The 24,130-nt window shown below is 39.3% G+C and overlaps 2 protein-coding genes across 4 annotated transcripts; one reads left to right on the forward strand and one right to left on the reverse strand.

Annotated features, from left to right (window-relative positions):
- The first annotated feature begins 365 nt into the window (after nt 1-365).
- Nucleotides 366-4,057, forward strand: LOC145444932 (uncharacterized). 3 transcript variants are annotated; one of them, XM_080322999.1, is made up of 9 exons: nt 367-812; nt 962-1,065; nt 1,475-1,632; nt 1,694-1,903; nt 1,965-2,039; nt 2,097-2,280; nt 2,596-2,741; nt 2,979-3,073; nt 3,909-4,057. In XM_080322999.1, the coding sequence occupies exons 3-6, from the start codon at nt 1,624-1,626 to the stop codon at nt 2,217-2,219; spliced, it is 417 nt and encodes a 138-aa protein (XP_080179125.1). In that variant the 5' UTR covers nt 367-812; nt 962-1,065; nt 1,475-1,623; the 3' UTR covers nt 2,220-2,280; nt 2,596-2,741; nt 2,979-3,073; nt 3,909-4,057. The 3 variants fall into 3 exon arrangements, with proteins under 3 accessions (XP_080179142.1, XP_080179125.1, XP_080179133.1); XM_080323007.1 differs by having other exon boundaries at nt 2,982-3,073; XM_080323016.1 differs by lacking the exon at nt 2,596-2,741 and having other exon boundaries at nt 366-812.
- A 2,334-nt stretch (nt 4,058-6,391) lies between these two features.
- Nucleotides 6,392-13,440, reverse strand: LOC145437925 (uncharacterized). The gene is made up of 11 exons (XM_080315300.1): nt 13,374-13,440; nt 11,273-11,373; nt 10,979-11,215; nt 8,976-9,032; nt 8,673-8,918; nt 8,511-8,613; nt 8,257-8,447; nt 7,196-7,294; nt 7,010-7,120; nt 6,542-6,762; nt 6,392-6,464 (listed from the first exon to the last, which is right to left on the reverse strand). The coding sequence occupies exons 1-11, from the start codon at nt 13,438-13,440 to the stop codon at nt 6,392-6,394; spliced, it is 1,506 nt and encodes a 501-aa protein (XP_080171426.1).
- Between the last annotated feature and the right edge of the window lie 10,690 nt (nt 13,441-24,130).

Here is a 24,130-nt window from a genome sequence, read left to right on the forward strand (position 1 = left end):
ATGTTCGGATATCTAATTGTTATCCTAATTATCTCAAAATTGTGTTTGTGCATATCTTGTACGGAAACGTATCTTGAGTACATCTTTTTCTTATCCAACAAATTTCGTCAAAATGCCGAAAATATATTTGTGATGAATCAAATTCGATTATTGTTTCATTTTATGGTATAATTTATCTATACTATCAATTTTATTGATGTCTTACTCTTATGGGGTAATATGTCACCATAATTGCCGCTATCGAATCATAGCAATTTACATCTTTGTAAATTTCTATGATCGAATGTTTTTCCTTTTGTCACACGCCGCTTTCGCGTGATTTTGCAGATATTTTGATTCTTGGCCATTCCAAATTTTGGAATCCGAATCCATTAAGGCTTCAGGCGGCAATTTGAAAGTCTTATGAATTCTGGGTAATCCGAAAAACTGCTGCCAAAATAATGCTATACTATTTGATAGTTCAATAGAAAAATCCTGCTACAATCCGACTGTCAAAGCAAATTCAGAATCCGGATCTACTCCGGCTACGCTGAAAACCATCCGGCTGCTCATCCGTACTCCGTAGTGTAGCCGTCCAGCCGTCATAGCCGAGTGACTCACTGGCTTAAGGCACTTTCTCCTCACGCGAACACCCGTTTCGGCGCGCAGGTTTCAAACCGCCAGACAAAAGACAGAAGCGCTCTGATAATGGCGGCTTGCAGTGCAGATATCGTTGTCGTTTTGGTTTTAGTAGCATTCAGGGAAATCGCAGTTAATTGAGGCTAATCCAAGCATATTTCTATAGAAGAATACCGAAAACTGCACTGTGCAAGGTAATTTATATATGCTTCTTATATAATCATAGTTAAGGACTTGAGGTAATACGATATAACTTCATAGAACTAGTCTAGTCTTTCTGGTAATGTGATGTCCATCATAACTAGGCGGCTATGTCTGAATATAATTCTGTGATTCATTTCAGATCAACTAATAAACTATGGAACTCGTGCGGCTTATCATGAGCACATTTTCTGGATATCAACTTACTCAAACCTTACTTTAAGGATTTGCTGCAAATGAATATAGGTGGGTATTAGTCGATCAATAAATCGAGCAATCATTTGCTGTTGTGCTTTTTGTTGAACAAGAACAACAGGTTGCTGTTGCTGTAATACATAAAAGCTGGAAAACCGATGTAGAATTGATCTCACTGATTCCATAGCTTCTATCTTATGAATTGTGAATTGTGCGAAATTGTTTGTATCTATAATAGTATTGCATGGCTGGTGGTTGCGTAAGAATGCAAATAGCACGGTAAGGCCAAGAACAAAAAGCAACCATAATATGATAATCGCAATTGGTCTCTGTATAAAAGATACAGATGAAATGCTCATCCAGTAAGTTATAAACTCAGATTAGCGTACTGTTTACTCAGATTAGCGTACTGTTTTCCAAGTGGGCCTACCTTGCCATCTACATTATTCATCTGTTTTAGATGTATGGAAGGTAGCTTTTAGTGATGTAATAAAAGTTGCGGAGAGTAGTGGCTTGCCCACATCTTTGTCATTGTCTGGACTGAAAATGAAGCGCAGCGGCCAAAACGTCAGCGGAACAAACAATTTTTGAATAGTTCGGCGTCAACTGATGGTCAAGGTATACCCTTTTATTCTGTGCAATATGGTATATATATATGTAAAACGTTTATAATTTGTAGATGATGTTTTTCCTGCAAGGAAGAAACGTAATCCAAGTATTCAGATACAAGACATGCCAATTTCAAGAATGCGGTCATCTTATGATTCTGGCAAGCAGGAGTGATATCAATGATGCTCGCAATGCAAGTTTGCCATCATTAGCGAAAAGAGTGTTCAAGAATGGCATAATCCCATCATTGAATGTAACGGCCAGAGATCTAAGTCCTGCAGTAAGTTCCTAGCACTTTGATGCGGTCTCGAATTTGAGAATAAAGTCTCGCTGTTTTTCAGATGCTCTTTCATTTGAAATCATCGCTGAACTACAAAATTTTGACCATCAACAACGCGGCCTGTCATAAAGTAATGGTAAGTTTATCACATATGAAGATCAATCCAACTTCCTTGTAATCGAATCCTTTTTAGCTTGTGCATCAAAGACATAAAGTTGCAGAAAAACCAGATGATGGATTTCCTCAGACATCATATCGGCAATTACTCCAAAAGACCTCAATCGAGTGCCCCAATTTTGCTGAAAGATATAATTGAAGATCCCTGTGAAACCTTGTCACAGCTGAAACACCTTTAAACAACGGCAAAGTCTGAACTGGTATGTTTTTGTTTCTCATTCGAACAAAGCGATTGACAGTCTAAATCAGGGGTGTCCGCCGACACCAAGGAATCATTTTCAGACACAGCAGGGGTCCTTTTCGAAATTAGTTCTATCATCCAAAATTGAATTGCCAATGTGATTTATTGCGAAATCGCAAAGTCAACCAAGCCTTTGATGAGCGTGACCATGAAATTTATGGTGTGGATGGTTTTATCTAGAATGCCCATAAATGTCATTGTTAATTATGGTGCAAACCATTGATGCAAGGCAGTACCATCTGTATTGTGTACCACTAATATAATGTTGTTACAGGTAGCCGCTTTAATGGGATTCCGGGGTGTACAATTGCCGGAAACTGTCGAAAATATGATGACCAGCATAGCTGTAAAGAAAGTATATGGAAATCCTAGTCTTAAGGGTCAAAAAAGCAAGAGTGACACTTGAAAAGACTATTAGACGTAAGTTATCAACGGTTATTGACGGAAATTGAACGTAATCAACGTAAAAAAAAGTTGAGCCAAAGCCTCGATTTTTCAACATTTTAATCGTTTGACGTCATATGTCGTCACTGATGTGCAAAGTTATCTACTTTAGTACTCTAGTTGTTGATGAGTTTTGTTCGTTGTCTGATGGCTGATGTATAATATACCATGACTGGACAGTGGATATCTTCATCTAATTATATCTCTTTTTAGAAGCATGCAGATCGGCTCATCCTGACCTCGAGATCCCAGATAAAAGAACTAAAGATCAGGTTGCAAGATCTCTAACTGTTGCTCGATCTTGCAAGGTAAGTTTGTTATTAAGTTTGATGATTGTGTGGTGTGACAGTTGTGTCTTTTATGATATTATTGGACTGTAAGTGAATTGTTCTTACCGCTCATCTTCAGAACATTGTATATCAGTGGTCCCCAAACTTTACGAGAAAATTTACGAGACAGGCCTTTGACAATTTCCCTCCGCGGGTCGCATTTGTCTCACACGGGGAGAATAAAATTTAATTTGAATAACTCTACTTCATGTTGATTTACAAAATAATTTTAAGCAACATCGATTTTGGTTCAGACAATAACCTGTCTAAAAAATTTTATACTCTGGGAATTAAAATATTCGAAAATTTCTGGATCGTGTGAATTTTTGGAAGGTACTTCGCAGTCATAAAAATTGTCTCGCAGACCCCAGTTTGCGAACCACTGCATATATTTACTATGCCGTACATGGAATGAGCGATCATTATCACATCAGCCTCTCACAGGCAACTATTACCATATTAATATTAAAATGATAATGTAAAGAACAATCTTCACCCCGTGCCCAAACGATAGGTTTTGAAATCCGTTCCCAGCAGCACGTCTTCATGACGCCAATAGCATGAAAATCTTCTCTATAATGAAAGGCATTAATGAACTTGAACAGGTTCTGGTTTCTCATCTTGAAAGCGTAACTGCGTTAATTATATCTTCAGTGTAAAAGTAAAGGTCATGTCGCTTTTGAAAGAGGGCTTGAGGTCTTTTGGTTAATGTAACTCAGATCACCATCCCATTTTACCCACAACCAAACACATAACGACTTCTGTTCTACAGTGATAATAATCAATTGTAGTAATTTACTCATTTATGTTATAGGGTGGCGATAAAGAAGATAACAGGAGCAAGGCTGTCATCACAGAGTCTGACAATTCCGACAACGATTTCGAACTTATGCTTAGGCAGCAATATTTGCTGAAGTGATTGTGCAGTTCTGTGCTGATTTAATACACGAACAAAGCCATGCATGATTTGTAAAATCATCAGTCAGTCTTCATTGATAAGGGTAGTGCAGGATGTGGCAGGTCCAGGTACCCAACCAGGTTCAGGGGTCACCTAGGGTCAGGGTTCATCTAGGGCAGAGGTCTCAAACTCAAACGTGGTCGCGGGCCAATTTCTAGTTCTTGATGGTGCCACGGGCCGCAGCAACAATAATAGGGGTTTTCAATGTATTTCAAAGTATAGGCCTTATTTTACGGGACCTTGCAGACTGGCATACCGCTCGCAACGCGAAATGGGATTTACTTTCGTTAATTCACGTCTGGTACGCAAAATATCAAGATTCTCAAATCTCAAAATTGTTGTTGTACTTGGCATATTATATCAAAATATGTAGTTATAGACACCATGCGAAAGTATAAGTGGACATTTGACGTGCCGCAATTATTGGTAGATTATATTAAAGTCTAACAAATATTGACCTGGTCGGAGCATTGGAGCAATACGTCCTAATCGGGGTTGCGGGCATACTCCTGATAACTTGGCTACTGATCATGCCATTACCAAAGTAAAGTTATATCAGCGTTAGATTTACAGACCTATAACCATTGCCGACTGCTTAATGTGCCATAGCAATATAAATTCCTAGTCGCCGACGAATCCATTGGTATTACAGCAATGGAGCGTAACACCGCTACTTTTTACTCGCCACCTTCAATAGGCAATATTAACATGGTTAAAGAGACCCTATATTACGCATAAAATAACTAACTTCACATTCAGGTCGGAACAGAATGCCAAAGGTTGCCGTACCGACCTACTTAGATAGTTAAATACGCTCCGCAACGCAAGCTACGGCCTTTTGATATATCACTATTTCAGTTTGTTCAGTTCATTTACTATAACAGTTCGTTGCGTCTGTGGTTGTACCAAGTCTCGGCTTTCCGAATCACACGTCCTTCTCTGATTGTAACGTTTTACCCGACTCAACGCGAGTTTATTATTTTATCACCGATTCAGTATGAGTTCGAGTAATTCTACAAAACGTCGCGCCCAAGTATAAATCACAATTGTCCGTCACCAGTTATCAAAAGGTGAAGTCCTATCATCATAAACGGGTAATGTGACGTATATAGCGGATCTTCTAACGTATGGTAAATTTTGAAAGAGATGTAATAGTAAAGTTTCAGGATTTTGGAGTAGTTTTAGAGCGAATTTCAAATTCTCAAATCTAAAAAAAGATATGAGGCAGGTAAATATGGTGGAATTCTTAAAAATCCAAAATGCCGACGCGGGCCGCACAAAATGATCTGGCGGGCCGCATGCGGCCCGCGGGCCGCGTGTTTGAGACCTCTGATCTAGGGTCAAGCAAGATATCATGACAATGTCATACAGGTATCTTTGAAGATGTCCTATATATGTGCAAATGTGTCGACAGATTTATATAAACAGTACATATGACTAGATATATTTTGAAGTAGTTGAGTCATATACAAAATATATCTGCAATATATTCTGTGTTTGCTGGGGTGAAATGCATCCAAGGTTATAATAACATTTCCATGGCCTGCGAGAAGGTGTGGACAAACACACGCTTCCTAGTAGTACACTGTAAATATTTTAGTGTCTTTAAAAGCATAAAAGATATCACGTTTCATGTTCAAAAAGATATCACAATAAAATGTGCTTGATGCTGTGTATATTGTGATTTAGGATTTATGTGCTATATATATAGTGCTTCATGATTCAAGCGCTATCTGAGCTGTGCTACGGCTTGATATGGATTACTAAATAATCTGGCGTACTCGACGACTTATCCTGTTCGAAACCAGCAATATATGAACATTTTATTATAAACGAAACAATTGATGAGCATGCTTTCAAGACATGTTATCAAAAAAATGCACTTGTAAGCATTCAACGAAATTTACAAATCTTGCACATATACCTGTACTTGTAAATACTTGTAAATTAACAGGCTAAGCAGCATTTAACTATTTAACAATACTTCGATTGTCACGTCAAGTCATGCCAGACGTAGAACTTCAGAGGTACAAATAAGTTATAGTAGTTACTTATATCTAGATGTCATGACCAAAGGGGGAACAAGTATAGACAAAATATAAGGGACACCGAACCATCAAGTTCCTGGAATACTTTCTATACTAGATTGCTTGTACAAGCCAGCACCAGAACTTCAATAAATACGAGGTGGTGCAAATTCAAAAGTATTGACTGCCTTCACAGTTAGATGCCAAGCTAAAAGTAGGAACTAGCATAACGAAAAGACAAGCGACACTGCTGGAATATTTGCAATGTCAGATTGAACATTAAATGACAAGACGTGAGTAGAATTGCCAACTTCAAATGCGAATGGACCAACGAATGATTGTAAAACTCAATGGAATGCTATCAGAGGTCTTCTGCTGCGGCAGACTGTTCGAATTTATGAAAAAAAATCAGATAGTTTGGTGGATACATATTGAGTATTCTTGTCACCGACAACGACATACTGCACAAACGCCAGAAGCTGGAATTCTTTGGGATAAGACAGGTCCCAAGCATAATAGCATGCTATTAGGTTGAGCAACATGTCGAAGATCATGTCGTCTTCGCGACAAGAAATCGTTCGGCCGTCCGCTAGAATCCATCCCTGTATCTTTCCATTTCCATGCTTTGCAACCAACAAATGTGGCGGTTCGAACTTTTTGCTGTTGATGTCGATGTCATGGGCCTGAAATGTAGGTAAATTTTTCATTGTAACTATTCTAAACCATTTCGGGGGCCACAGGTTTACCGCCGCTGGTCTGCACAATCATCTGTGTCAACAAAAGATGCTACGAAACTCATTGACATTATATGACAATTATCCTCACGATAAAAACCTTCTTAGCGTCAACATAGTTATGAAACTATCGCATGATTTTCAAATCATACATCTGTTATAAACTGATGGTTATAATAATCTTATAAACAAGTACCTGTTGTACTGATAACGCAGATATAGCGGTCTTCTTTTTCGAGTTTATTCTCAGATCAGTAACTTTTGATTGTAATTGTTGCAGCTTTACTAGTTCTTCATTAGCATTTGACTGAAAATATTGAATAATTGAGCAGTTATTATCAATCAAATCCAAATCAGAAAGGAATTGCGAGTCCGCATTCACCTTAAATATCTTATCCAATACAAGCATCATTCTTTCGTAGTTTGTTCTGATCTCATCAACTGTGGTTGGTGCGATCAAACTCCAGAAATCTTCCCTTACCTGGAAAAGAATGTACATGTCTAAAAGATTGATTAGAATATGATCAACATTATATAGAAAAGACTGCATAAAATCATAGTACATACATTCAGATCTATGAATATATTCATACACCAGGGTTGTAATGACTCGACTCGAGTCAATACACATATTGACTCGATTCATTTTCTCAAAATACGGAAATGACTCGACTCGGTCAATATGTGTATCGACTCGACTTGGACTCGAGTCATGTCATTTGACTCGAGACGCAGACGGCCAAGAGCGACGTTTCATTGTAATTTCGAGGACTAGTACAGTATAACCAGCCTATTGGGAGCTCGTCTATTGGTCTTGGTACTTGAAAATGCGACTAGAAATCAGGGTTGTAATGACTCGAGTCATGACTAGACTCGAGTCATGATTTTCTGATGAATTGACTAGAGTCATTTCCTCGAATTACAGAGATGACTCGACTCGAGTCGTTGCGCATGACTCGAACCAAGTCATATTACTGGTGTCTTAGACTACAATGACAGACATTTCATTGTAATATCGACGAATAGTGATGTAACCACCTTATTGGGATTTCGTCTATTCGTACTGGCACTTTAGAATGCGACCAGAAGCTACTGTGAGGAAAATTAGTATACATAAATGCGAGCCATTCGATATCAACAAACAGAATTTTAAAAGAGGGTTTAACAAGACCGTTACTGGAAACTGAGCAGTCAACACAATGAGTTGGACTCGTACTCGAGTCATAATACCATGACTCGGACTCAAACCTTTGCTCGATGACTTGGACTAGATTTGGCCTTGACTGGGTGGTGAATTGAAAATGACTCGACTTAAAACTATGAAAGTGATATTGACTTGAGACTCGGAGCCTTGTGACTTGGTTACAACCCTGTCATACACCGAAATTCATTTAATCGATTTTTAATTAAATTGGAAGAAACAGCCATGGCACATAATCTCACCAGTCTGATGTCGCTCAAAGTAGGGAACATTTCCAGAATTTCAGCCAGAGGAATCTCTTTCTTCGTTAGATGAGAACGCCGGTGTCCATATTGATACTTGAATAGAGACAAGACTTTGTGCCAATTGCGGTCCACATTAGCAAATTCATCTTGCAACTGACGAGAAGCTTCTTCAACAGTTATTAATCCACCTAAATGCATAAACATTAGTATTGAAACAAGTCCAAGAATGCTTGGTGCCACAGAAAACATACCTGTATCTGCCAGCGATGAAGTGCTCGTACGGCAAGAGGAAGTACGATGTTTGACAAGTCGGAGCGCTCTCAACTTCTGAGACAATTTCCTGTTAATATTACGCTAAAAAATGTGAAGATTATTGCACAAGAATCGAGACTAATTTCACCATTTTACTCTACCCAAGGAGGATGCTGCAAGCTAGATTGTAGGCACGGATACCTCTCCACAAGCGACTTGCCAAATTTGTGGTATGCTGACTTGCTGGTCATGTCGCCATTTTTGAGGACGTGATGGGCACACTCCTCCACAATAAGGTTCATAACTTCATAAGGTGTACGTGACTTGAGTGCTTGTTGAACTCTGAAGCTGAATATTGGCAAGGGCATCGGAGCAATGAGTTCGGGGTCCTTGCGACTGCACGATGGCTGTAATATCGATAGAAATGTAAGATTGAACCCTACTATAATTATGCGAATAAATACCATATCATCCACATGGAGATCTGCATTGGTTGCTACGTCAGCTCGTCGAGGTATGAGCTGAAACGTAGACACTGGACAGTTTAGCTCAGTAATTCCCAAGGGCGGCCCCCAGATAGCCTTTTTGTGGCCCCCAAAATATATTAGGAAATCGATTTATAACAAAAAATAAAATTTATATTTACAGAATACTCTTGTTTGGCTTGGCCTCTGTAGTTTTTAATTATAAAATTGCAGGAAAGTTGTGAGTATAGACTGCTAACATGACGTCACTGCTGTTTCAATGCAATGTGCCCTAACTTTCCAGTTGAAAGAGCAGTAGCTATAGATATAAATAGTTATTGATAACTTTCAAAATTGGAGGAAAATCCTGAAACAGTGGTAAATATTTCCCACTTCGTGATCCCTTGACTAAAAAAGAAAAAGAGGCTCAACTGCCGGAAAATACATTTTTTCTTTCACGCTAAAAGGTGGTTGACTGAAAAAAGGTCAACTTTCCGGTCCAGCTCCCGAAATAGCCACCATAGCGTTCCTACAGTGCTGACTTGATGTATATCAGTCGAATTGGGCCCGATGTAACCAAAATCCTCAAAAAAGAAGACATTTGGGCGTCCTCATAGGACACTTTTTAAAAAAATCAAAACAGAGGACAAATCATCTTAAAAGAGGAAGTATGGTAACCCTATGATGACTAGATGTGCAACATTTGACTCACGGTTGAATACGACGAGATGCATACTGCTCAGCCGGCTAAAAGCAGCATAATTGGTAGTCCTATATAGTCAGGGCCGTGACTACCGCACCACAAACCCCCCAATTGAAGGGGACTGAGCTGGAACGGGGCTCAAAATTATTTCGTGAATTAGCATAAATTATAGAGTCTTTTTGAAAATTTATGCAACTTTTTCAAACATTTTTCGCGCTATTCGCGATTTCAATTCGCCACATATCTGATTATTGCTTCCACAACTAGATTCATTGCAGTAAAGAATTTATTACTCGAAGACTTTTCGTGTGCACCTTATCGAGAGTTAACGGCACTGTAATAAGCATACAGGGAGAGATTCAAACGAAAACCAAATAGGCAAAGTATGACGTCATAATACAATAATAAAAAATTAAAGCTAGGCAAAGTCAGCTGTACCGGTAGTCATAACAAGAGACGAGTAGGGCTGGGCACAATGATTCGAGTACTTGAATCTGAATCGAGTATCAATCTTAATGATTCGAGTCGAGTAGTAAAATACTATTTTTTGAGTACTGAAATTATACTCTCCTCGCCGCTGAAAGCTAATTCATCAAAGAGAATTATAGTTTCGCTACTAATTTTCCCTGTTGAAGCCTTGGAGCAAGGATCAGCAACCTACGGCCCGCCACGCGAAATCGTCCGGCCCGCGGCATCATAATTAGTTGTCACAAGAATACGGCCCGTCGTTTCTTGTTGAGTTTCAAACTTCAGTGCCAGCAGCACTGTTTAGAAAAATTGTGGCATTGCTAAGATATAAGTACGTTGTACTACTCTATTGTTACGACATAAAACTGATGCGTAGGCGGAATACTGGCATTATATCGTACGAAGCGCAGTGCAATATCGTCTGCAGAGTTTACGACAGTTGCCAAGAACAGTGCTCTTCAACCGAGTGCGTACACCCAATAGTTAGTTTTAAAGGGTGCATCATGTGCCACTCATCATATCAACCGATTCAGTCATGAAACTAAAGAAATTTCTCGCGCTTCGCGCGTTTAGGCGAGAAAAGCTGATTCACCTAACGGACACCCAATGCAGCAGATAAGTAGCGGTAAACAGTGTACAGTTTTGAAATCTCGCCAGGGCAATAAATCTACTCCGAAATAGCCATGATGACTGTTTGGGTCCGTTTCATAGCCGTAGTATTCGTGCGGCCCGACCGTACTCTGAAATTCTAAATTTGGCCCTCACACCGAAAAAGTTTGGGAACCACTGGTTTAGCTCATTTCACAGTAAAATGTTACAAAATAATAATTACCGGCATTGGCGTGGCTGAAGCTCCCATATCCTCCCGGACTGATTTGACTATGGGTAGGGTGGTATTGGACTGCGCGAGTGATTCTACATCAATACGAACCGACTCATCCACAGGCAAGGTGGTGTCCGACTCTGCAAGTGAGGCTGACTCATCGCACGGATTGTCTGGGTCTGCGACTGAGGCTGATCCATGGCGCGAATTGTCTGGGCCTCCATTAGTAGCTAGCTTCTCCCATACCTGTAACACCAAGATTTAGTTGTATGAACAGAGGTTTCATAGTTGATTAGCTCATACTTCTTGCAGCCTCAACAGACGGTACGTCACACCGACGCTGAACATTTGCCAAAAATCTTTGTCACGAAGATTGGTGAAAATATCCGCGTCTATGTCATTCTCTAAGAAATGAAACAATTTTAGTACATAACATCAATTGATTACACTCGTATTAACAATTGTCACAAACACCACACATGGCCAACATGCCTCGTCATTACAAATTGCTGGTCATCAATAATATGGCTTATTTGAGGCCACGGAAATTCATGATCAGATATGCAGAGCAACCTATTGACATTGCTATGTCTAATAAGAAATGAATTCATTGTGAACTTGAAATAACCAACAACCAGTTTATGGCAATTGCAAAATAATCGATCGTTTACATAAATGAGTTCATCGATACAAATAAATTCCGGTAAGCCATCGTCTTTGAAGCTTTCAACAAGGATATCTCCTACTTCGTAAACGATATTTTTATGAGAAACTTTTTGAGCAGTAACACATGTATCTGCTTGGCAGTCCACTAACCCCAATAAATCAGGATAATCTGCAACTGGTGAATTTTTTTTCTCATCAAGAACAGTTTCATCTTTCAAATAATTGATTTTTCTCACGCCTTCATCATCAATCATTTTTACGCACATCCACTTTTGATGATGAAAACTTAAACTCAACGGCAGATTTTTGAAATTGAACCACCTTTTTTGTTTGAAAAACCCATTCTTCGCCTCATACCTCATACATGCATGGAAACCAAGCGGACCAAATTGCAATAATTGGTTTGAAAAATGAACTAGGAAATGCATTTTTGGAGTAAATGAGCAACTGGGATATAACCGCTTGAATTCTTCGCTGTGAATTGCTATCAGGCAAGTGAGGTCATATGCTACGTTTGGTGAGCTGATGAATGAAAATGAAAGCTGCACGATTTTGAGCAGTCTAACTAAATTCATCCAACGCTTATTGTCTTCGGTCATAGAAGGGCCAATTAGGAATGGGAGGGTCTGCAAAAGTACAAGCATATTAGCAGCGGTCTGTGGAAGATTGGAGCTTGGGTGCAAATGTTTTTTTTCAATCATTTGTGGCTTATCTTTTAGCAAGCTCTCAGTGTACTCAAAATTTTGCAATTGGTGGTTCAAACGAGCTAACGATAATGAGTCAACATCTATCTGATGTAATAAAAATGCCTTTAGCTCAATCTTCACAATGCCTTCAAGTAGAACATGCATGGGGTCGTGTAATACTCCCTTGGTGACATCAAAATGCGGAATATCACTGAGGAAAGTTGCATTGTTTATGCCAAATTGCTGAGAGAGTTCAGAACGTTCAGCATTTGTAGGACAGCATCTCAAGGCTTCCAATTGCTCAGCATGCCGCTCTTTCGAGCGGATAGGACAATTCTCATGTGCATTATAATCAGCAATTTCCTGCTTGTGAACATTACAAGTGCGACAAGGTTTATCGGCCCCACCAACACCTTCTTTGAACCCAGCTAACTGCTGTGCAGCAGGAGTGTCAGCAGTACAATACAACAAGAAACCATGAATAACCTGTTTAGACCCATTAATAGTGAGATTCACGCCTTGCGATAACATTTTCATTGCATTTACAAAATCTTCTAAAATAGCATTGTGGCCGGAAAACCGTTTCAGGTCAACAGATTTTGCAAGGCAAAGCAATTGCATACTTTTTAGTTTGCTGCGCAAATGGTTGGGGATATTCAGCAATGACCAATAATATGCAGTTATTTTATGTTTCTTGCGATGTGCTCCAATTGGATTAACGATTTCAAATTCATCAGAATACAGTGAAAACAAGAGGCAGTCCGGATGACGGATTATCCCTTCATGCGTTTTTAAATATTCACCCTGCCAAACATCTTTCATGACATCAAACTTGTGATGGACAACATATGGCGACATGCGAACAAGCTCCGTGCAATCTAGTACTACTGCTAATTGTTCCAGGAAGGGCACGAAGTATCCAGTGGCTGGTTTTTGCACAATTCGATAGCTTCTACATTGTCTTTTATTAACAGTGCGAAAACCTAAGACCACTTTTTCTGGTTTCACATAATTAAAATGATCCCGGTAGAACTTTTGACGGGATTCTTTACTTTCCAAGCTAGAGAAAATTTCAGGATTGGTCATATCTTCAACGGCAGCACTCGGCAAACTTGCCATGTTAGCTGTTACTTTTCTTAGCATAGCTTCATTGGAAACTCGAATATCTTCCACCCCAGCATCAGACAGCTTATGAATGGTTTCGAGTCTGAGGAGAAGTGCGGCCTGAGGCAAAATCAGAGCCATGGGAAAAGTTTCAACAGGACTTGCAATGACATGAGGGGCTGGATCACATTCCATGACCTCTGATGAGCTATTTCCGGGAGTAGCTTCATCCACAATTTCATGTGAAGGAGTCAAATCCAATTCAGATAGACTCTTATGATACGTCCGACAATGATTTTTGAACTGCTTATGATTGTGGAATCTGGTTCGGCAGAGCTTGCATTTATAAATCAGACTAGGATGGTCTTTGTGGCGTTTCAGCAAATGTTTTGTAAGCCGATCCGAACTCCCAACAAAGGGGCACAACCAACAAGACTCTCCGTTGGACATTTATCATAAGTACACGCTAATAATAACCTAAGCTGCAAAATAACAATTCTAATAGATCACAATTGACACCAGTATCCAACCAACCCCGCACAAGTCGTAGGCTACCGTACTGATTATAACTGCACACGCACAGTGCACAAGCTGTCTCGATTAGCTAGTTAACAGGGCACATTGCTGAAGCTATATTACTTATAGTTACCTTCCAATTTCTGGATGTGTTGCGATGCAATACCGTTACTTGCCAAGAAAGCTTTAAAACCCGCATGCTGATTCCCTGTCATCGTGATCGCATCACATCGCAAAAGAGCGAGAAGCGGTCGAAAAAGAGGAAGTATAAGAATAGCACTAAAGGTCACTCCCGGTCGTGCCGCTTTAGCACGATATTGTGCTGCCACAAGCGGCAGATTTGGCGATTGCGCTTTATCTCATTTACAGTGTACGAAGCATGATTCATGACTAAAAGTCATTGGTTCAGTGAGGCTGATGTAACTGAAATTTATTGTTCATAGTGTATAATCACGAATCTTTTGTCTTCTGCTACATATGTTACATCAATCGCTTCCTTCCGTCTTTAGTTTCCATCCGCTGTCTAGTCACAGCTGCTCACTCGCAATTTAAGCTCATGACCCCTGAATCATTGAAATTGGATTTTCATAGTTAGTCCCCTTTCTCACTAAAGACAATATAATTTGAGTGCGCTACTGCGATATCCGCGATTTGATCACAGCAAGTCGTAAACTACCTCTCTCGCCCTCCTCTACAATACCTGCTCATTAACTCAATCCCATCCATTTTGAAATGGTGAGAGCTCTTTAGTTAGCAACAACGTGCATCATATGCAGATATTTGAGCATGATTGTGAATATTCTCAATGAGCTCTGCGCAAATGTGAGCCGTATTTCCTTTTTTTAGACAGATATACGGTTATGAACGGATAACATCGGGTTAACGTTGTTAAGTTTTCCAGGTAGATTACTATCATTATAACCATCGCATTCCCACACCGACCCCTAGGATTTTTAAGGTCAACCTATACCTTTCAGAAGCTGTGCACCCTGTTCATCCTCGCGAATGCAAATACCAGTTACAGGAATGAACATTTACCATTTTTGCTACCCGATCGCTTCCATTAGTTATTTTTGTCCACTAGTTTCTCTAAATCATCAACGTTGGGAACCACTGATTTATATGACAAACCATGTAATAGGAAATCTGATATGATAAATGAGAGCAGGTAAATATTTGTAAATATAAATGGGTCGGAGATTAGAAATATGTGGCTATTGCAGGCGCTGAAGTTTCTGGTGATAAAAATCTGTCATAGTCACTAATTAGGCCTACTCCTGAAAACACATACGAAGAATATGCTGAATTGACCATGTCTTGATCGAAAATGGCCGCTATCGGAAACTATACCGTTTTAGTGACTTTCAACCCACTGTCATCAAATACTTTAGTTGCGTGAATATCATATCTAAGCACATCCTCGTGGAATAGCGCAGACAAATTTGAGGTATCGTCGTTTGAATAACAAGCGTATCATCAACATTCTATCAGCTGTTCGATGATTTTGGAGTTCATTTTCCAAAAACATATCTAAAAATATAATTCAAATTGTCGCCTACGCTTCATCAAAGGTCATATCATGATATAATTAGGGTTGCATTAAAAACAAGCGGTGTTTTAAAACCCTTTGTCAAAAACATGTTTTAAACTGTGTTTTTTCAAACAAATCACATAAAAAAAATTTCAAGCCTTTAATTATGCTATAATTGTGTAAATACGTCCGAAATGAGCCTTGATCGGTGGATAATCCAAGAATTTTCATCGAAAAACTGGAATAACTCCGCTTCTACGGCTTGGAATTGAGTAAAATTTGTTTTGCATAGTCTTTGAAGACAGCCCAACAATTTCATGAGGTTAGCAGTAAAATTTGAAAAAAAAATTTTTTTTGCGTTTCTGGGCAAATTCAAAATTTTCAAACTCTACGTAAACCGCGAATATTGGTTGGAATGAATTCAAATTTGGTGTGCGTCGTTTTCAAGGTAACCTGACGATTTAATCATGTAGCCCGCAAGATTAAGGAAAAAATGTTATTTTTGAACCGCCCTAGTGGACGGTCATGAACAGTCAACTAATTCTGTTCCTATATTGACATATCAGACATTTGCACGTGGCGGCGACAATATTGGTCAGTCAGCAAGAAGCATCATGAAGAAGGTTGCCAGTCTGGTGTAATTATAGCAGAGTCGGAAAGAATGGGAAATACACTTTCATCAACCTCCATTTGAACAAGATCACATATAGTAAGAGACATTCATGATATGCTGCAAATGTGACAGTGTTCTTTGTCTAGTCACCTCACTCATGTAACTATTGAGGCTTCATGCCAAGGTTGTAACCAAGTCACAAGGCTCCGGGTGGCAAGTCAATTTCACTTTTATAGTTTTGACTCGAGTCATTTTCAATTCACCACCTAGTCAAGTCCGAGTCCAAGTCAGCGAGCAGAGGGCCGAGTCCGAGTTATGGTATTATGACTCGAGCCAGAGTATAAGTCATTGTGTTAGCTGCTTAGTTTCCAATTTAGGTCTTTTTAAACCAACTTATATTTTTTGTGATATCGAGTGGGTCACATTTATAATATACGAATTTTCCTTACTTTTAACAGTTTCTGGCCGCATTTTCAAATACCAGTATCAATAGGCGAAATCCTAATAGCGATTTGCTGTACTATTCTTTGAAATAATCATGAAATGTCGGTCTTGGCCGTCTGAGTCTCAAGTCATGCGCAATGAGTCGAGTCATTTCCGTACTTTGAGAAGATGACCTGAGTCAAGTCGAGTCAACAGAAAATCGTGACTCGAGTCTTACAACCCTGCTTCATGCAATGAGCATTTACTTTGAAGATAAATAGTAATTAAATAACTGGTTGGTGGTACAAAATTTTAATACTGCTTCCAAAAGTACCTTCCTGATAAACGTTATTGAAACCTGAAGAACTTTTCGCGCTCCAATTAAAGAGCTACCGGCACGATAAAGGAAGCAAAACAGAGTTGAATTCAAAATCAGATGGAGAATTATGATGCATTAATGTCGAATGTAGAAATAACATCAATGGAGCCAGAGCACAGCAACAATGCAGTGTATAACAACGGTCGCGTAAAACAGTATGACAGCGTGACACAATTCTTTATTTATTTATTATAGTGGTGCCCGCCGTAAATACTATTTTATTCAAGTCCAAATTTTTCGATGGCAATAACTCCGCTTCCACTTGTTTGAATCGAACCAAATTTGATGAACATCGTTTCTATACATAACCTAACACTTTCATGGGGTGAACAGAAAATTTTCAAATTTTTTCTATTTATTTTTATATAATAAATATAAACTTTCTTTTCCTGTAGCAATGCGGCTACTGGTTGGAATTGAACCAAATTTGGTGTGTAGGCTTGAATTAGGTAACCTAACAATTTTATCAAGTAGCCAGAACGATTTCAGAAAAAACCTAACAATTTTATCAAGTAGCCAGAACGATTTGAGAAAAAAAGTCATTTTTTTAAGAGCCCTAATGTCCATGTCAGAGAAACGTTTTAGGGTAGGCCTACTCTCATGTCTCGCAGCGTTCTCTACATAATTGTCAATTGCGATACAAACTGTACTTGTATTGGTAAAGCCATCCAACTTCGAATTGTAAAATGTTGGGAGTCTTGATATCAAATTTTTGAAAGGTGCACTTTGAGAAGATTTCGGAATCTGTCAAATTATACAAAAAAAATTAGCAAATCTTTTGACATATTTCATCTATTTGGGACTCGATCAACGTAAAAGAATTGGTAATTATTTTATACAATATATTGTATTTGTAGTTGAAGTATAGTAATAATTCTTATGGTTACCGCACTTGTAACGATTCACGGCCATAACTGGAATAATTAGAATGATGTAACTTTCAAATTGTCATGCATTTTGCAACAACATTGTTCTCAATTTTCAAGGTGCTGACCATTGGAGGAAGAATCACCATTAAGCCGGGAATTCGTGATCCGTAAACGCGGCCGACTGTTTCTCTCCTGAAGCGGAAGCGACAGAGAAGAGGAACGAAGAAAAAAAAGGAGCAGAGCAGTTGCGGTGAAATAGGGGTGGTGTCATTTGGTATCAATATTGACTATTAAAAGACCATTTGTTAGTGGTCATGGATCTGTTCGGCCAGAAGTCAGTAATTTCTGATGGTCACTTCCCGGCTTCTGTTCTCTAACCCCTCATGATTGTTATTCTGCTTCTAGTAAGACTGTCGATTCAAGTCATGCGCAATGAGTCGAGTCACTAATTCTCATTTTAATGTCTTGCTGGTTATCTTGCTGTCAATTCTAATAATTTGTTAATGTCTATACCAGTGCAGCCACTCAAATGTTTTGTTCTCTGTACACAATATTGTTAGGTCTTCAGCTTTCCAGGCCGAGTATCATTCCACTTTCTAGACTTGAGTATATATCTCTCCAACTAGCTGCCAAATAACTGATTCATTTGGATTGTTGAATTGATAATTTTTGACAGAATGTGAAGAAATTTTAGTCAAGAATTCTTTTTTTGTTAGTGGCTGTTTTCAAAGATTGCTGAAGTAGTCATCGTTGATCAGTGGTTCTCAACCTTTTTTGATACGCGCCCCCCTTGGAGATGGTCAAAAAAATCGCGCCCCCCTAACCCCCCCCCCCCCTTGCATTTATCTTCATGTCAAAAAGAGTACATCATATAATACAGAGGTGGGCAACGTTTTTGATAATCATGGCCGCATTTCGATTGCCTATGTAGCGTAAGGCCGCATTCCAGGGCATAGCCGCAATGAACGATCTGGACGCAAAATTCCTATGGTAAACTGTCCATATCCATTCCCGGTGAACTCCGCACTATTCTACTTTTCACAATGGCCTATTGTACGCACCGAAATCGCGAGTGGCAATGTTATGAATAGTTGCCGGGAGGTGCATATTGTCGCGCGGAGTGCGAAAATTTTTCAGGGCCGCGAACGAATTGTTATTTCTTGCCAATTCCCATTCCGGCTCAGATTAAGAAGGGCGCTACTGCATTAAAATCGAAAAATGAAGTCTTGTTGAATTGCGCGGAGGGTGAAGAAAATTTCAAAATTAATTAAAATCTCTCGAAAATCCGGGAGTGAATTCGTAATTGCAATTTGCATGTCTACGGCCGCCAACACATTGAATTAGGCGTCGACGGCCGCTCAAATTCCCTTCTACGGCCGCAGGCTGCCCACCCCTGATCTAATAGTATACATAAGGTATATCTTACGCCAATTTTGAATCTGCATTCCAGTTGTTGAGTCTTTTACATTGCTGACAAATTTCTCCAAACTTGTTTGAAAATAACAAAAAAAAACATTGAACAAGACATCCATTAATTAATTTCAAGGTAGGTCACCCTGCGACTAATCCTGATGCTGGTAGTGAGTACAGAGAGCAAAGCGTCGTTCTGTCCCGCCAGGCTAAATTTGATCAGTTTTGGAAATTAATTAAATTGTGTTGATTTATAGCCTAATGGAGGGCGAAACTGGGCAAATGTTGCATTAAGTCTGTCTTAGTAGCTTTGCTACTAACAAGAGCTGCCCAGCGCGACAAGCTTTAGGCTACTGTCAAAGCTATGAAGCAATGAATGACTTACACGTGGGAATTGCTCTCTATATCTCCAAAGAATTTCAAAAATTTGCTCAAATGAAGTTGAAATCAGACTATACTCCGTTGAGCACGGTTGCGAGAGTTTGTATTTTGCAAGCTTTCCTGAATATCGTCGCAGTGGAATCAAAGTATCTTATGTCCAGTTTTCAAATTTTGAAGCTCCCTTTTTTAAACTTGAAAGAAATAGACTTTTCGAAAATTTTTGTATTTTTTTGGTCATATCTTAGCCATCGTTATGTCTGTTTCAGTGTATCAAAGTTAATCGGGATCAATATATGGCTGAAAGAAGATGAAAACTTCACTCAAAGTTAATTTTCCCAAAATCTGTCAAATGGACATAAGATACTTTGATTCCACTGCGACGATATGGAATAAATTTCATCTTCATTAATCGTCTTCTCATAATGGATGTGAAACACATGTTCAGACACGTACAATTTATACTGACTTTTGTCAATTTCTCGCGCCCCCCCCCCCCTATACTGACTTCGTCAATTTCTCGCGCCCCCCCCCCCCTGAGAGCCTCCCGCGCCCCCCAGGTTGAGAACCCCTGTCGTTGATCTTTATAATCAAGTAGAAGTGGCGATTGAAGTCAGTTCTCTAGTCATATAATAATAAAAAATATAATAAAAAAAACTTGAGTGGAAATAGTCCAGAATCAAATCCATTTTAGTAAGTATGGGCGAAAAAAATGCAGGAGTCATTCGTTACTCGCTACCTCTGCCATTTTCGCAGTACGAATGTCTTAGCTAATAATCGTCATTTTCATTTTATTTCTGCAGGGTGTTGAAAAGAAAACGCCAGAGGGATATCATCATCAGACGATGAAACCTTCTGATTACTGACTGTTCTCATAGTTTCATTCATTGCTACTTGGCACTACAAGTAATTTCGTTCGTTTCATTTTCTACACCGGCATTATTTACTTGCCAATTCCGTTTTGGAATAAATTACCGCAAATGTGCTTAATATGTAGTAGATAATGTGGTGTGTGTGTTTGTGTGTACGCAGTCGTGATCAGGTTATGCCCAGTGGTAGAAAACAGGTTATTATATCAGAATATTCTTCTAAAGTAGGATCTACATTCTACTCACCATGTTTAAAGGCTGTAGCATCTACATAATATTTACATTATTGAAGGACATGGAAAAGACATTGAATTGAGTCGACACAAAATCCCCCTTTCTACTACCTGCCGAGCTCTAATATCTGCTATATCGGACTCCGCTTTCTACATCTTTGGTCTGTAATGTGTTTACTGGGTAGTCATGGGCCGCTTAATCACATACGTCTTATTATAAAATTACCCAATGAACAACGGCGACCCAGATGAAGTCATCGATATTTACAGTACAATTCCTACCTTTCGGTTACTTGCAACTAGTATGTACACTGTAAAAAATAAAGGTGGGTTTTCGGCTAAAATTGAGGTGGAAACGACAATTCCTCCTTTCACGAGAGGTAGGAACATGCTATACACCTCTGAAGAAGGTGAAGTACGTCTTCCCACCTCCGACAATAGATCTTCCACCTCCCAAAACCCTCCTATAAAGTGATATGCGATACATCACTTTATAAGGAGGGTTTTGGGAGGTGGAAGATGTATTTTCGCGCGAGATCATATACTGCGTCGTCCTCAACAAATATACAAAAGCTGTCGTAACGCTGTTTTTGGTAAACCCGTGATATATTACAAAAGCTGTCGTAACGTTGTTTTTGGTAAACCCGTGATATATTACAAATGCTGCGGAACGAGCCCCCTATGACTTGGAACGGCAGTCCGAACACATGGCGTCAGATGACGTACGCGTAAGTTGACAAGTTCTGCTTAGCTGATTGGTCATGCAACGGAAATTTATGTTCGGGTTGCTACATACGTCCGTAAATGTCCGGAATTTCAGTGTAATTAAATTCAATTTCCAGGTTTTTCGAAATCAGTAATTTTTTATAATTTATGAAAATCTATACAGCTCCGACAGTTATCGAACATCTTCACATTCAAATCAAAATACACACAATTTATACTGAATCAATACCATAGTCAGATCAAGATTACAGGACTACAGCCTTGACTTATCGATCTCGCCTTCAACCACATTTTTTATCACCTGATAATGAATCTGAATGCGAATGCATAATTGTAAAAGACCTCCATCTGTAGTTGATCATGATCACGCACGATTCAACAATGCTGAAGAGACTTTATTATATGTCCGTCCGCCGAAGCGGTCAGTAGCAAAATCGGAAGGGAAAGCACGATGCGATGATACTACAACTGACGTAAGGAGCAGTATAGAACACAGCTGCTACACTATTTCGATCGAACTTGAGAATGGCCTATAGCAGCAGTCTCACAAAATACCATAAAAAATATAAAAATCATTAACAAAACCGCAAACACGGGCATGACCGCACCACATTAGCAGAACACTAGCCCCAAACTAACATCAATGAACAAATTCCCTAAACTAAAACCCTAACAACGCCGCGCCACATCACGGGGAGAATTACCAGACCGGGAGAGACACAAGCTCCATCCCTTCCACGCGCGCTTACATCAGTTCCGCCAGTGAAACAGTTATTATGAAGTGAAGCAGCCGGTCAAGTCTTCAAACTTCTCATATTGATGCAAAACTTCTTCTTCAATCGGTTCAGATAGCCAATGCCGTAATCGAATTTCTGCCAATCTTTCAGCATACCGTTACTGTCCAGGAATCTTGAGAATTGCAGCCAAATTAATGAAGTAACGGTTTTAACGTGTTCGCCATTGTAAAAACCTCCGTCTATACTTGATCACACATGATTCAACAAAGCTGCAGAGACTTTACTACAAGTCCGTCCGCCAAAGAGGCCAAAAGCAAAAGAGGAAGTGAAAGCACGATGAGATGAATTACGAGATGGGCGGATTCCAGATTTGGGGAATCTGTATCCGTCCTGATCCAACAGTCAAATAGGATTTCGGAATCCGACAGCTGAGTAACAAAATTAGGATCCGAAAAAAATCCTGCTATTGCTTTAGTGCTATTTCACATAAATATAGCCTGCAAAACAGATATGAACATTTTAATCAAAAAATTAGTATCAACAAATGTCTTACAAGGGTTTATATATACCGGTAATACATTTCAAATCAATAATCTTAGGTACTGTATATATTTTGAATATAAATGCAAGTGGTAGGAACTAGGCAGGGAAATTAGATAAAAAGACTGCGAGAACAGAGAAAGCAATATTAGTTGCTTTACGGAGAGGGTTAACATAAGTAACCCAGGCATGCCATGATGCATTGCTGATGCCAACAACAAAATTAAATATTGTGTTACTGTGACTTGGCCAAGACCACTAGGCCTCCTACCATAATACTCCTGAAGAATGATACTAAATTTTCACAAGAAGTAAGCAGTCACAGAACAGCCATGTATCAAACGAAATGGATGAATCAATCAAAATTATCACTTGATAAAGCAGCACAGCAATGAATAGGAAATATAAATATTATTATATAACCAGCATGATGATGTGCGCAATCAATCAGAGAGTACCGGTAGTATTTTAGTTCCAGTGTGTTTCCGAAATCTTAAACATGACCAATTGACCATGCCAGCATATATTCAATATTCATACATTACCTCACCACACAATCATTCCAAATGACAGCAGAAATTAGAACCACCAGTTACGGTACCTCTGCAACAACACCGACACCTCGCTCTTCTGTCATCCTGACAACTGATATCAAGTAACCTAATGGCTGATGAACAGGCAGTATAAGAATCAATGTCTGACGAACAACTGAATTCGAAAACAAACACTTCTGCAGCTCGCTTGCAGGAACCCGCCGTCGTCCTCGTTCAGCATTCATCATCACATCACTGCACAGAAACTTCATTATGTTGCTTACGCATTTCAAAGACGTGACTGGTATCAGCGGTTTCAACGTTGTCATATATTCATGGAACCAGCCTGGGCTTGATCCATAGCAATGAATGCATTTAACTAAGAAAATAATATCGAATAATATATACTAAATTAATGCAACGCATCAGTTACTTGCACGGCGATTCCGTGAAGTCAGCTGAGTTTCCTCGGGAACCACATTCTCAAGGGAAACCCCGTTCAACCACCGAGTTTCAGAAACACCAATTTGCTTATGGTTCAACTTACATCTTACTATCCTATTCAGTCAATATATAGTCTGTACTCAATAATGATAGTTATAATATTTATTTAGTGTACTAAGTAGTAAGTCGAACACAAAAAGCGAAGATTCCAATATCTCATGCTGACTGATCAGCCATGTCGGTTACGCTTTAATTAATCTTTAATTAATTAACCTCGAAGCAGACAGATCGAAGAGACCGCGTTGGCGGCGCATGTCTTCTCCTCTTGAAGTTCATTATGAAGCGAATTTTTATGAGTTGTGCTTATTCTGACTACACAGGCAATAGTTGTGCGTTTTTAAATATGAACCGCTTCTTCCTGTTAAGGAATGTGGTATGAACGCATTCTGTTCTCGCTAGCATAAACCCGTATATAGTTGCTCAACTGTTGCTGTCGTTGTCGGC

Source organism: Botryllus schlosseri, chromosome 1, assembly GCF_051294905.1.
Source record: "Botryllus schlosseri isolate E-star chromosome 1, Bs_hap1, whole genome shotgun sequence".
NCBI lineage: Eukaryota > Metazoa > Chordata > Ascidiacea > Stolidobranchia > Styelidae > Botryllus > Botryllus schlosseri.